A 13,566-nucleotide genomic window follows, 5' to 3' on the forward strand; every position below is an offset into this window, starting at 1 on the left:
AAAAAAACACAGTAAAATACAAAAAAATACACAAAAAACACAGTAAAATACAAAAGAAAAGAGTGTAAAGAGCGTAAAGAAAACCTCAAAGATACATTAGATAAGACTGAGGCAGGGTCAGACTGGTAATAGGAGGGTCAGTGACCTCTGATCCCCTGTGCTGCTCACTCACCCTCTGCTCTGGGGGCCACGCTGAAGCCGCTCAGGCTCTCTCTGTTCAGGAAGTCCCCGAAAACGTCCCTGAAGGGGCTCCCCCCCATCTGCGTGCTCTCCTCCACGCGCACCTCCCTCTTGGTCTCTCCCCCGCGCGTCTTGCTGATCTCCGTGCGCTCCGTGCGCGTGTACGTGTGGCTGCTGCGCGTGCTGAACGTGCGCGTCAGACGCTCCTGGGCCGACACCATCTGGAACCAGTTTCCTACGATCGAGGCGGGAGACCAAGGATGTGAGTGAGAGTGCTTCGACCGTGGATGATTTCCGATGGCGGGGATCTGTATCCAACTTTGGGGGGGGCATTTACATTGAAATTTTGCACGAGTATTTTTTTGGGGGGACATCTTCCTACGCGGCTGTATGGTCATTTGAATGCCACTACCCCAATCTAAATATTGGAGGGGGACAATTTTAATGATCTCAAATATTGGGTGGGACATGTCCCCCCTGACCCCCCCCAGGATCCCCGCCCCTGCTGATTTCTATTGGTAATGTTGATGAAGTTAGTTATTTCAACTGGCAAACCAGTGTGTTGACCACTACTGCCCCTGACCACACTTGACCGCGGTGCTAACCTGGGATTTTGAGGTTGAGGCCGCAGGTGCTGCCCACAGAGGCGATGGACGAGGCCTGTCTCTTCCTGGTGATGCTCTCCTTCATCCTCCCTTCTCCTGTCACCTTCACTGTGAAAGGACTTCCTGTAGGGGTTGATAGCAACCAATCAGAAAGGCCCAACGTACCCCTTTCAACGGAGGCAACACAAATTCACAGAGGGCAACTTTTGGGCTTTCCACTGAAAGCATCTTAACTGTATTAAACTATTGTGAGGAATTTAGTTGAGATTAGGGATGCACCTTAACTTTGCTATTATGGCCGATAACAGATATTCACCGATGTCGATATGATCTGTATAAAAACACGTTTCTATGATAATCAAATGTTATACATACTGAAAAAAACATGGAAACACTGTCTCTATTTCCAAAACATTTGGAAAAGCCGATAAATCATAGATTTACCACATTGTTTCCACTCAAAAACAACACACACAACAGGAGCTAGACAAAAATAATTATCGGCTGTTCACATCGGCTCCGTTTTGCACATCGGACCGACAGCGATATATTAAAAAATGACTAACATCGCCCGATACCGATATGATTGCCGATATATTGTGCATCCCTAGTTGAGATCTGACCTGGGATGTGCTTGTCAGTGAACTTGATGTTGATGTTGTAGTTGCCCGGCTCAGTGGGGCAGTAGGTCACCCTGCATGTCCCGTCCTCTGCGTCCTCACAGTTGATATCTACTTTACTCGGACCCTCGATCGACAATCCTAGACCTCCATAACCTGAGAGAGATAGAGTGGGAGAGAGAGAAAGAGAGAGAGAAACGGAGGTTAAGCAAGGGAAGCAGCTTTGCGCTACGTGTACAGAATTGGAACCACTTAGATATCCTAAAACGGTGTAGTATATTTTTATCCTGTATTACATCAATCACATCTGTATTACTCTCATGTAGTAATCATTTTTATAGAATAATGAAAAACCTTCACTTTAGTTTGAACTGTGTTAATTCAAGGCTCAACCGAGGGCCTTTGTCTTTGTCTCTGAGTCAGCATTCCTTTGTCCTGTCCTGAGTCAACAGATAGCAAATGGTCACCTCTGAAGTGAGTAGCCTACAGTTTGTAACGTGATCCCAGGAAGGACCCAAGTAGCCCCCATGTCCGAATGGGGGCAGAGCTCAGCTGATGCAAAGACCATTCAGAGGACTAGTTGACCATATATGTGTTAATGAACATTCCTTGTATGCAAATTTGTTTGTCATATGATTCCTGGCTTGAAGCCAGTTTAAAAGCTGCGGCCCTTCTGTGTGAATTCAGTATTGCCTAGAGATTCGACCCTGTGTTAGGCATTCTCAATACATTTTTTGGCCTCCTTGAAGTTTTGTTCCACACGAAGATTATGCTTTTGGAATACACTGCAACGGTCCAAGACGTACCTGCATTCCTAGTGTCCACAAAGAACTCGGCCTGTTCGAAGGTGTGGGCCTCCACCAGGCCTTTCCCGAAGGCCTTGACCCTGCTGGCCTCCCCGATCTCGGACTGGCCCACCATGATCTTGAAGGGGCTGTTGGTCACATGCTTGCCAGACTTCCTCACGCTCACCTCGTGCTCGCCGACCTCCTTTGGGGTGAAGGAGATACCTTTGGACGGGTGGAGGAGGGAGAAGATGTCAATATAACCTTTATTTAACCAGAAATGTAAAAACCCACAATACAAATAGACAGAACACAGTACAAAATTACAAACTGTCAGTAGCCTACCAACCACCCAAACAACTATAGAAAACGCAGACACAATAAAACCATAACAAGTTAACTTGTATGTCGTGAGCTCCATGAAAAAACGCAGATACTACTGCAATCAGACAGGCTTGACAAATTTCAAAATGAAGAGCCGGCCGTTAGTCAAGTGGTCATTGTGATCTAACTGGAAACGAACAAAACCGTTCCACTCCTGACACCGTAGCCCGCGTGCCCGTCTCTCCAGCCCAGCCGGGTGTCCGTCTCACCGATGTGTCTGTTGGGCAGCCTCTTCAGCAGGCAGGGCTCCTCGTGGCCAGACGGCGCTCTGATGCTGGCGGTCAGCGAGCTCAGGTCCGTCTCCGTGATCTTCAGGGACAGGTCTGCTGCCGTGCCCACGTTGAGCTGAGAGGTTCTGGTGATGGAGTCATCACCTGAACAGAGAGAGGAGAAAGAGATCAATGACCACCAACCGTTCACTAACATTCACTAATCACCATTCACCAACATTCACTAATCACCATTCACCACCAATCACTTAGCACCATTCACTAATCACCATTCACCAACATTCACTAATCACCATTCACCAACATTCACTAATCACCATTCACCACCAATCACTTAGCACCATTCACTAATCACTATTCACTAATCACCATTCACCAACATTCACTAATCACCATTCACCACCAATCACTTAGCACCATTCACTAATCACTAATCACTAATCACCATTCACCAACATTCACTAATCAACATTCACCACCATTCGCTAATCACCATTCACCATTCACCATTCACCATTCACCATTCACCATTCACTAATCACCATTCACTAGCATTCACTAATCACCATTCACCACCATTCACCACCATTCACCAGCATTCACCACCATTCACTAATCACCATTCACCAACATCCATTTTTTATCGATTCACTAAACCCGTTATTATTTTGCTAGACCAATAATCGAGTATCAGAGACCTTCTGACTACTTTGTTCCAAAGGGCCAGACTACAAGCAACGCAAAGCATTGTGGGAGTCCTAGTTTCTACTCACCGGTGATCTTGGCGGTGAAGGGGCTGCCCTGGATGTGTTTGTTGTCGAACTTGACGATGACAACGTAGTCTCCGGGAGCAGTGGGCAGGTAGGACACTGTGCACGTCCCATCCTTGTTGTCCTTGCAGGTGATCTCAGCCTTGGAGGGACCCTCAACCGCCAAGGACAGACCACCTGAGACAGGGACAGGGACAGGGACAGGGACAGGGACAGGGACAGGGACAGGGACAGGGACAGGGACAGGGACAGGGACAGGGACAGGGACAGGAGCGGAGTTAGTAGTGTTGATAGCTGTATATGCTTGCATGGCGTCAGAGTACAGTAAGTATACAGGCTTCCCTTATAGGGAACAGGGTTGATTTAGTTACCTTCTCCGGCGTTCTTGGTGACCACAGTGAAGGTAGCTTGCTTGTTGACCATGCCGTGGCACAGGCCCGGGCCGTAGGCGGTCACCAGCCCGCTGTTCATGGCGTCCACGTAGAACTGGAGCGGGCTTCCTGTGATGGGGAGGTCATGGAGAGAACGTTTTTAGAGTTTTCCTTAAACGTAATTATTGTCTCACGTGACTGCTATTGCACCGAACCGAAAAACTCTCAACTCTACTCTAACTCTGGAGGAACGAAGCGCTTCGGTGGTTTTCTTACCAGGGATGTGGTTGCCTTCGTATTTGATGTCCATCTCGTGGAGGCCCTTCTCCGTGGGCATGAACTTGACTGTGATGGTGCCGTCCTTGTTGTCAGTGATGTGGGGCCGAGCGACCTTCCCTGAGGGCATGCGCACCTCACCTGGGGTCATCAACACAGTATGAGTGGGACGGTCAGGAAATAGACATGTGAGTCGAGTTTGTGTGTCTGTGTGTGTGTGTGTGTGTGTGTGTGTGTTTGTGTGTGTTTGTGTGTGTGTGTGTGTGTGTGTGTGTGTGTGTGTGTGAGTGTGTGTGTGTGTGTGTGTGTTCTACCTGTGATCTCTCCCTGCTGCACAGTGAAGGGGATGACCAGGCTGAGAGGGCGGAACATGGGGTCCATGCTGTCTCTAGGGGCAACAGGCTCCTTAGTGGCCTATGAGAACAAAGAGGAAGGTATATAGTCAGAATACATAAAAAACCCATCCAAACACGTGTCCCTTCAACGAGGCAGTGACGCTGTCATGGCGGCGCTCACGGTGACGTGGAAGGGGCTCTTGGGGATATGCTGTCCCCCGAAGCGGATGGTGATGACGTATTTCCCCGGCTCGGGGGCGGTGTAGTAGATGTCAAAGGTTCCATCGGGGTTCTCCACCACGTCCATGTCCAGCTCTGACCCCTCGGGGGTCGTGACCTTGCAGGTCACCTTGCCCTTCCCAGCAGCCTTTGCGTCCACGGTGATGACGGTGTCCGTGGAGGTCTGAATGTTTGGTCCCAGACCCGCTGCTCGGGACCAAGGCGGGGGGGAGGAGGCGTGGTTAGTGAGATCTGATAGACATATGCCTGTAATCGCTGCACTGGGATTCATAACATTATGAGCAAAGACAGCTACTCACCTACTCCATGGCCTCCAATAGACACTGTGGATTAAGAGAGCAAAAATCATGATCCGTGTCTGGAAAGCCCTTCTGGACAGCCCTCTCTTTGGATTGGATTGTAAGTATGTTTTATTTTTATTAAAGATATTTTTTAAGGCATTTCTGCTTTATTAGGATAGGACAGTGTAGGTGACAGACAGGAAAGGTGGGAGAGAGAGAGAGAGAGAGAGAGAGAGGGGAAGACATGCAGCAAAGGGCGTGGGCCGGATTTGAACCCACACCGCTACAGAAAGGACTAGCCTTTACATGGTGCGCGCCCCAGCCCGTTGAGCTATCGGGGCGCCCCCTTGTCAGGGTGTTCTGATGAGGAACCCAGGAGATCCAGTGGGTTTGGGCCGTACCTGTGAGGACACACTTGCTGGCGTCTCCGGTGGGCAGGGCGCTGATGCGGTAGGGGGAGTAGGGGATCTCGTCCCCCCCGTACTTGATGGTGATGGTGTAGGGGCCGGTTGAGTCCGGCACGTAGGACACTGTGTAGGTGCCATCTCTGTTGTCCTGGATGGTGGCCTTCTTAGGCTTGCCCTCTGGGTCCTAGAGAGGGAAAGTTTACCATTAATATGTATGTGAATGTAGAGATACAATATACTTTAGACCGGATGCTAAACAGAGGATTTTGTCGCGCACACACTCTGTCCGCCCTGAGGGGGTTAATACACACTTGATTATTTTTTTAATTTTTTTATTTAACCTTTATTTAACCAGGAAAGAAACCCATTGAGACCTTTTATTCTGTACGGTGACCTTGAGTGACCTGAAAGGCGCCTTATAAATAAAATGTATTATTATTATTATTACTGTCTCTTTCACTCTTGACCTGGCCAAGAAAGGCAGCAGTCAGTCATAAAAAAATACAGATCATAACATACAAGTGTGGGACATAGAATACAGTAAAAACAACAATACTCCAGTAAAATCAACAGTGACACATCAGTAATCCAACTCAAAGCCTGCAGAGACATTCACCATCAAGGGACTAATCTATCTATGGAGAACTATAAAGATCACCTACACTCCTCTTCAGTTGCCTTTTGCACAAGGTTTTTAAACTCCCCAAGAGAACATCGGAGCGAGTCTCAAAGCCTCTGGTTGAACCCACCAGTATCTGCACGGTCAGCAGTCCCTCTCCGGCGTCGCGGGCATCGATGGTGAACTCCACAGGCAGGCTGGCGGACACTCCTTTCTGGGTGTCCAGGCCGGGACCGCTGGCGCGCACCTTACTGGCGTCGTGCCCTGGCAGAGACCGGACCTTGAATGGACTGTGGATGAAAACAGGGATAGATGGTCAGACGGAGAGGAGAGGAGGAGAGAAAAGACAGGACATATTGAATACTGGAACAGAATGCAGTGCAGGAAGAAGACGGAAAAGTGATGCGTCCCTCTATCCGTGTCTCACCTGTGGGGAACGTCTTGTTGTGCGTATTTCACAGACACGGTGTAGGGCCCGTCCTGGGCGGGGGTGTAGTGCACTGTGTGCGTTCCATCGCCATTATTCTTCACACCGACAGGCTCTATAGCACCTATAGACAAGAGATAACGTTCAGTTCAAGTGTGTGTTTCTGTGTGTGTGTGTGTGTGTGTGTGTGTGTGTGTGTGTGTGTGTGTGTGTGTGTAGAACCTCCTCTCACCTGAGGGTCCGTAGAGCTGAACCTCCAACGGGGCCTGGCCCGCCTTCGTGCAGTCTACAGTGAAGGTCTGAGGGACATGGGCTCTCACTCCGTTCCCCAGGCCGGGACCCGAACATTTCACCTTGCTGGGGTCCACCACATCCCTGACCGGCACGCGGAAGGGGCTGCCTGGAATGGGGTGGCCTCCGAAGTTGATGTTGACGTCGTAGTCTCCTGGAGTGAAGGGGACGTACTCCACACTGCAGCTGCCATCTTTGTTGTCCTTGCAGGACATTTTCGCCTCCGATGCCCCCTCGATGGTCAGACCCAGACCTCCCGTACCAGCACCCCTAGGAGAGAAAGTCATTAGTATTAGAGTGTGCTTCTCCAGGGCAGGATTGTTCACTGAACATGGTCTTAAAGTATTATTTGCAGTCTGGTGTGTGGATAGTCGGTTCCACCTGGTCTCCACAGTGAAGCAGTTGGATTTGTTGACCAGTCCTCCCTCCAGTCCTGGTCCGTAGGCCCGGACACGGGTGGGGTCACATCCCTCCACCACCGACACCCTGAAGGGGCTTCCGGGGAGCACCACCTCGTCGTACAGAACCTCGATCAGGTGCAGACCTGGACCACACACAGACACAACAAGTTCAGTACCTCTCTGCACACGATCTGCCTGACTGCTCTCAATAAGAAACGCCATGTCACAGAAACATTATTTTTCATTGTAGTCCACCTGTTTTAAGGTTCAAGACATCTTCCCTTCAAGTATAATCGATTTTTTGATCTAGACTGGTGGCCTCGGTGAGTATAAATGGACTGCACTTATCTAGCGCTTTTCCACCTTAGCGGAAGAGCTTTACAATGGCCTCTCATTCACCCATCATTGGCGGCAGCTGCCATGCAAGGTGCTAACCTGCTCATTGGGAGTAATTTGGGGTTAGATGTCTTGCTCAAGGACACTTCGACATGTGGACAGTCGGAGCTGGGATTCGAACCGCTGACCCTTCAATCATTGAACAACACGCTCTACCAACTGAGCTACAGCTGCCCCAAGAATAGTGGTTCCCCAGGGTATACATAAGAGTACATCTGTTCCCCATTGCTTATTTAGTACCAAGCCCCTACTGGTAGAGCTCTGTGGTTCTCTCGGAGGTTCTCAGCCCAGATGTGTAATTTTAGAACATGCCTCATGCTGGAGGACTCTGATCCCACAGCTTTGTGCCGGGGGGGTCTAATAATACCCCCTGAACATTACCCCCCGCTGTACTCCTCTGTCCCGCCTCCCCCAGCACACATACCTGCCTGTTTAAGAGCTTCTGTTCCAGAACAGCCTCTATTTATAAAAGGACCCTCTCTACCTCCAGGCTCTAAGTCCCTCAGATCTCAGCTTCACTGCATCACTCTGTATTTATACCCTATCTCTCTCTCTCTCTCTCTCTCTCTCTCTCTCTCTCTCTCACATGCTCTCTGTCATTCACTCCCTCTCTTCCCATATGACTGCACTCTCAACCACCTGTCTGCGATTTCTCTCTGTCTGTCAGGATGAAGCCGTCAGTTCCGTCTTCAGCTACTGAGGACTGTGAGCCGGCTCGCTCTTTTCACATCTCCATCCTAACTCAATATTCACAATCTTCTGCAGAAACGTTTATCTACCAGCTGTAACCCGTCCATGGAATGAAAGAATATTGTTGAGCTGGGGAAAAAAAGAAGTAAGGAGTGTTCCTACCATCCTCGAAGGCGGTGTACTCCACTCTGAAGGTGCCGTCTCCCTTGTCTGTGATGTAGGCGTCCGTGTTGGTGCCCGAGGGGTTGATGATCCGGACCTTCACGTGGTTGCCCCCGGTCTTGGTCAGGGAACAGGCGTCCACAATGAAGTGGGTAGTGACCTCCCGAAGGACCCCTGGAAACACAGATGAGCATTAGGCGGATGAGCTGTGGTTAGCAGTAGCGATTACTATATCAGCCTTAGCTAATTACATAAAATAGCCTTTAGCGACAGTAGCCTTTGCCATAAGCTAATATGCATCTATATGTGACCCGGTCCATTCTGGCCCTGGCTTGGGCTCTGGCCTCACCCCTGGGCTCTACTCCCGGGCCGTAGACCTTCACCCCGCTGGTGTCCACCGCCGGCTCCACCTGGACCACCTTGGGGAATTTGGGGACCACGTGGCCGCCGTACTTGATGGTGATGGTGTGTGTGCCCTGGAAGGGCGGGATGTAGGTGACGGAGAAGGTGCCCTCTGAGGTCTTCTGGATGTGGACCTCCACCTGAGCTCCGGTCTCCGACACGATTTCAATGGTGAGCTCGGCCTCTCCGGCGCGGGTGCAGTCCACGGTGAAGGTGGCCGGCTCCCCGGCCTTGGCCCTCTCCAGCCCCGGCCCGCTGGCCGTCACCTTGCTGGGCTCGACGGCCGGACGCACCGCCGCCTTGAAGGGCGAGCCGGGGATGTGCTTCTCGCCATACAGGATGTTGATGGCGTACTCGCCGGCCTCGGTGGGCAGGTAGGACACGGAGCACGTGCCGTCTCCGTTGTCCTGGCACTCGATCTTGGCCTCGCAGGGCCCCTCCACGGTCAGGCCCAGTCCGCCGGCGCCGGCTCCCTTGGTGTCGATGGCGAAGGGGGCTGGTTTACCCACAATGCCACCCTGCAGGCCTGGGCCATAAGCGCGAACCTAAAGGAGGAAACAGAGGAAAGTTACTGCCAGTTGAAGCAGTTTCACATCACTTAACATAACAATAACTGATCTGGGATCTGGGAGAGGCGAATAGTGAGACATATTTCTGTTCAGAATATCCGCATGGATGGGGTGGTGGGAGGGATCGTTAAGGGTGTGTGTTTGTTATTGTGATTGTCGTTTATGTGTATGTTTATCTGTTTGTTACGTGTTTTTTTGTTATGTGTTTTTGTTTGTTTGTTATATATTTCCAAAACAAATTTTTAAAAAATTATTAAAAATAAATAAATAAAAGAATATCCACATGGAGGTTTACCTTTGAGGGGTCTGCAGGCATGACTCCCTCCAGCCCGAAGGGGCTACCGGGGACAGGGTTGCTGTCGTAGCTGACGTCCACCTTGTAGAGCCCCTCCTCTGGGGGGATGTACTTCACACTGTGAGTGCCATTGGCTGCGTCCGATTCCAGCTTGCAGGGGATTGGTCGGCCAGAGGGCGAGGTCATCTTCACGCCCACATCGCCCTGCCCACCTGCACCCTTGGTGTTGACAGTGAACTCCTGGTCTTTCCCAACTTCCACCTCTGCAAAAATGCACGCACGTACAATATTCAACGTCATTTTTCAATTCACTTGTAATACTCCTTCGTAGATGTTCACAGTTGCATTCGTTCATGAACATAGATTTGAGCTGTGGGGTGTTTAGATGGAATAGCATTGCTAAGTAGTGTGCAGTATTTGTTGAGAGCTTACTGGTCTCCAGTCCTTCAACTTTGACCTTGCTCAAGTCCAGGGGAGGAGCCACTGTGATGTTGAAGGGGCTCTTGGGAATGGGGTCCCCTCCGTATGTGACTGAGATAGTCAGGTTACCCTGAAAGAGAGAGGGAGACGAGAAGAAAGAGAGAGAGAGAGAGAGAGAGAGTTATCCTAAATGCTTCCAAGTCCATTGTGATGTGAATCATGACACTGACAGAAGAAGAGTCTCACAGCTTCACCGACAGCCTCACCTGTTGCACAGCGGTGTACTTGACGGTGAAAGAGTAGTCGTGAGTGTCGATGATCTCAAAGTCCCGGACCGCCTCACCCTGGGCCGCCGCGGCGAACTGCACCTCCGGCTTGGCCTTGCCCGCTCCCTTGGTGTAGATGGTGAAGTGGGTAGGAGTGCCCACCTCCACACCTGTATTGGTACGAGCATATTGGCAGTGTTCAACATCTTTCAAAGGTCCAGTTTGTGTCTATTAAGGGGGGATAAAAGCAGTTACTTGTGCTGTGTGGTGTCTTCGATTGCCTCACCTGTCTTGTTGAGTCCAGGGCCCTCGGCTCTGACCTTGCCAGCATCATGAGAAGGATCCACCTTCACTTTGAAAGGACTGATGGGAATTTCCTGGAATGACAGACATGAGGCTCATTCAGGACTACAGAACGTCCCTTTAACAGCACGGTATGAGAGCTGTCCTTACTACTGAAGAACCCTGGGTAGCGGAGTCTTACCTGCTCGGCAAACAGCACCATGATGGTGTAGCGCCCCGCGCCAGGGGGGGTGTACTTGACGGTGAAGGTGTCGTTGTCATTCTTGATGATATCAAAGTCGATATCTGCTTCAATAGGACCCACTACCCCTGGAGCACACTTGATGCCAATGCTGATGTCACCTGGGAACAGATACATGCGATTGTTAAACATTCACTGTACATTATTCAGACATCAAACATACTGCGGATGATACAAAATGCATACCAAATTGATTTCTCTCTGTCACATCCAGCTAGTGAAAGCTAATGACTTCGCTCTCTGGCCTACCCCCTCCCCCCCCCCCCCCCCCCCCACACACACACACACCTTGTCCAGCCTCAATGCAGTCCACAGTGAAATAAGTAGGCTCGTTGGCCTTCAGTCCAGTCTTCTCCACTCCAGGCCCGTACACCTTGACCTTGTCTGGGTAGCAGCCCTCACCCACCAACACCTACAGGGACAGAAACGCAGCTCCAAAACAGCGCTAGAAACACTACTACTGCTACTGTAACAGAAACGCAGCTCCAAAACAGCGCTAGAAACACTACTACTGCTACTGTAACAGAAACGCAGCTCCAAACATGGCTAGAGACACCACTACTGCTACTGTAACAGAAACGCAGCTCCCAACAGCTTTAGAAACACCACTACTGCTACTGTAACCTCTGCCTCTGATTAATGAATGAACCATCATCATGCCTTGAGTTAAGAGTGTGAGTGAAAATGTGTTGGTGTAAGAGTCTGGTCTGAAGAAGGGCTTGTAGCCCGAAACGTCACCTCGGTGTCAATTAAATATTCCTGAGAGCATATTTCTGGTGTGCAGACTTTTCCTGATGAGTTAGTTTTTCTGTCTAGCACCCAGTTTTAAACATTTTGGACGCGCATGTCTTTGTCCATTTTCTTGGTGTAAGTGTAAGAGTGTGCCAGAGTGTGTGTCTTACTCTGAAGGGGCTTTTGGGCACGTTGACATGTCCCCAGGTGATTATGATGGTGTGCTTGATGGCCTTGATGGGAATATACACACACAGGAAGGTGCCGTCGCCATTGTCGGTGATCTTGATATCGATGGTGCAACCCTCGCCGTCCTGAATGGGACCAAACGCACATCAGTACTAACCTGCGCTGTTAAATGTTTTCAGTCGTGCGCTATGGGTTTGCTGTCTCTCTCCATACCTGGGCGTAGATCTTGAGGTGACCCTTTCCTGCTTCGCGGGCATCAATGGTGAACTCTGTCGGCTTGTTTACAATGATCCCAGTAGGCTCCAGTCCTGGGCCAAAGGCTTTTACCTGCGATAGAATAATATATTAAGGTGTGAGTATTTGTATCTATGTCTCTTTTTGTGCTCTCATAAATTGCCTTTAAGGGGAAAAAGAGCTGTTGTGGGCGGAGCTAACCTTGGCCGGGAAGACGTCATTGGCTGCGGGGAGGATGTGTGCCATGAAGGGGCTGTCCTTGATGTCCTCATCGTCACAGATGACGTGGACGGCGTAGTCGCCAGGCTCCGTGGGCCAGTAGCGGACATCACAGGAGCCGTCGCCCTTGTCATCGCACTCGATCTTAGCCTGGGAGGGCCCTTCGATGGAGAAGCCTGGAGAGAGAGAGAGGCGGGAAACAATCATTTTAGACTCTGCGGTCGTACTGAAGATACAAGCGCTCTACTGGCTCAGACGTATCACCACCCCACACTGCCCCGGGACCAGGGCCTCCCCAGAACCACGGCCTCCCCAGAACCACGGCCACCCCTGAACCACGGCCTCCCCTGAACCACAGCCTCCCCAGAACCACGGCCTCCCCTCCCCAGAACCACGACCTCCCCAGAACCACGGCCTCCCCTGAACCACGGCCTCCCCTGAACCACAGCCTCCCCTGAACCACAGCCTCCCCAGAACCACGGCCTCCCCTGAACCACAGCCTCCCCAGAACCACGGCCACCCCTGAACCACAGCCTCCCCAGAACCACGGCCACCCCTGAACCACAGCCTCCCCAGAACCACGGCCTCCCCTCCCCAGAACCACAACCTCCCCTCCCCAGAACCACGGCCTCCCCAGAACCACGGCCTCCCCTCCCCAGAACCACGGCCTCCCCAGAACCACAGCCTCCCCGGAACCACGGCCACCCCAGAACCACGGCCTCCCCAGACTCACCCAGGGTCCCCACTTCTGTGCCGATGGCCTCCACCACAAAGTCAGCTGACTTCCCCACCATGCCAGTGACCAGACCAGGACCCCAGGCCCGCACCTTCTGGGGCCCCGCCTCCACACTCACCTCCACCTCGAAGGGGCTGCAACACACACACACACACACACACACACACACAGTTTGATATGATCCTCAGTTTACATATGAACCTGTAGCATTATATGTTCAGTTTCAGTTGCTGGTTAGGTTACAGAGAAGAGGTGGTCTTACCTGCGTGGAATGGGCTGACCTCCCCAGGTGATGCTGACCGTGTATCTCCCAGGCTGGACGGGGTAATAGTCACAGTGGTACACTCCGTCTCCGGCGTTACGCACTTTCACCGGCTCCTCTGCCCCGTCTGAGGACACACAGCACATCCTGGTTACCAGGTTGATCCACACACACACAGAGCTGTCGTACGAGGACCCAGGAAGAGGGAACGACAGGGAGAGAGAGAGG

The 13,566-nt window shown here is 51.2% G+C and overlaps 1 protein-coding gene across 1 annotated transcript in view; it reads right to left on the minus strand.

The window, feature by feature from the left end:
• The window catches only part of LOC311321271 (filamin-C-like), a gene marked incomplete at both ends in the record, with an annotated part of 29,407 nt that overhangs the window by 5,623 nt on the left and 10,218 nt on the right, over positions 1 to 13,566 (minus strand). Inside the window, 29 exons of the mRNA XM_084453216.1 lie at positions 173 to 415; positions 786 to 908; positions 1,409 to 1,561; positions 2,212 to 2,415; positions 2,784 to 2,948; positions 3,578 to 3,751; positions 3,946 to 4,074; positions 4,222 to 4,362; positions 4,536 to 4,635; positions 4,738 to 4,985; positions 5,096 to 5,119; positions 5,479 to 5,668; positions 6,234 to 6,393; positions 6,531 to 6,654; positions 6,763 to 7,091; positions 7,203 to 7,365; positions 8,471 to 8,644; positions 8,820 to 9,417; positions 9,737 to 9,999; positions 10,169 to 10,286; positions 10,423 to 10,592; positions 10,709 to 10,799; positions 10,907 to 11,067; positions 11,255 to 11,378; positions 11,869 to 12,012; positions 12,101 to 12,214; positions 12,323 to 12,516; positions 13,074 to 13,210; positions 13,339 to 13,465. Of these exons, the coding sequence (XP_084309342.1) occupies positions 173 to 415; positions 786 to 908; positions 1,409 to 1,561; positions 2,212 to 2,415; positions 2,784 to 2,948; positions 3,578 to 3,751; positions 3,946 to 4,074; positions 4,222 to 4,362; positions 4,536 to 4,635; positions 4,738 to 4,985; positions 5,096 to 5,119; positions 5,479 to 5,668; positions 6,234 to 6,393; positions 6,531 to 6,654; positions 6,763 to 7,091; positions 7,203 to 7,365; positions 8,471 to 8,644; positions 8,820 to 9,417; positions 9,737 to 9,999; positions 10,169 to 10,286; positions 10,423 to 10,592; positions 10,709 to 10,799; positions 10,907 to 11,067; positions 11,255 to 11,378; positions 11,869 to 12,012; positions 12,101 to 12,214; positions 12,323 to 12,516; positions 13,074 to 13,210; positions 13,339 to 13,465 (5,085 nt within the window). The remainder of the gene's footprint in view (positions 1 to 172; positions 416 to 785; positions 909 to 1,408; positions 1,562 to 2,211; positions 2,416 to 2,783; positions 2,949 to 3,577; positions 3,752 to 3,945; positions 4,075 to 4,221; positions 4,363 to 4,535; positions 4,636 to 4,737; positions 4,986 to 5,095; positions 5,120 to 5,478; positions 5,669 to 6,233; positions 6,394 to 6,530; positions 6,655 to 6,762; positions 7,092 to 7,202; positions 7,366 to 8,470; positions 8,645 to 8,819; positions 9,418 to 9,736; positions 10,000 to 10,168; positions 10,287 to 10,422; positions 10,593 to 10,708; positions 10,800 to 10,906; positions 11,068 to 11,254; positions 11,379 to 11,868; positions 12,013 to 12,100; positions 12,215 to 12,322; positions 12,517 to 13,073; positions 13,211 to 13,338; positions 13,466 to 13,566) is intronic.

The sequence above is a fragment of the Borostomias antarcticus genome, assembly GCF_949987555.1.
Source record: "Borostomias antarcticus genome assembly, chromosome: 18".
In the NCBI taxonomy this organism is placed as follows: Eukaryota; Metazoa; Chordata; class Actinopteri; order Stomiiformes; family Stomiidae; genus Borostomias; species Borostomias antarcticus.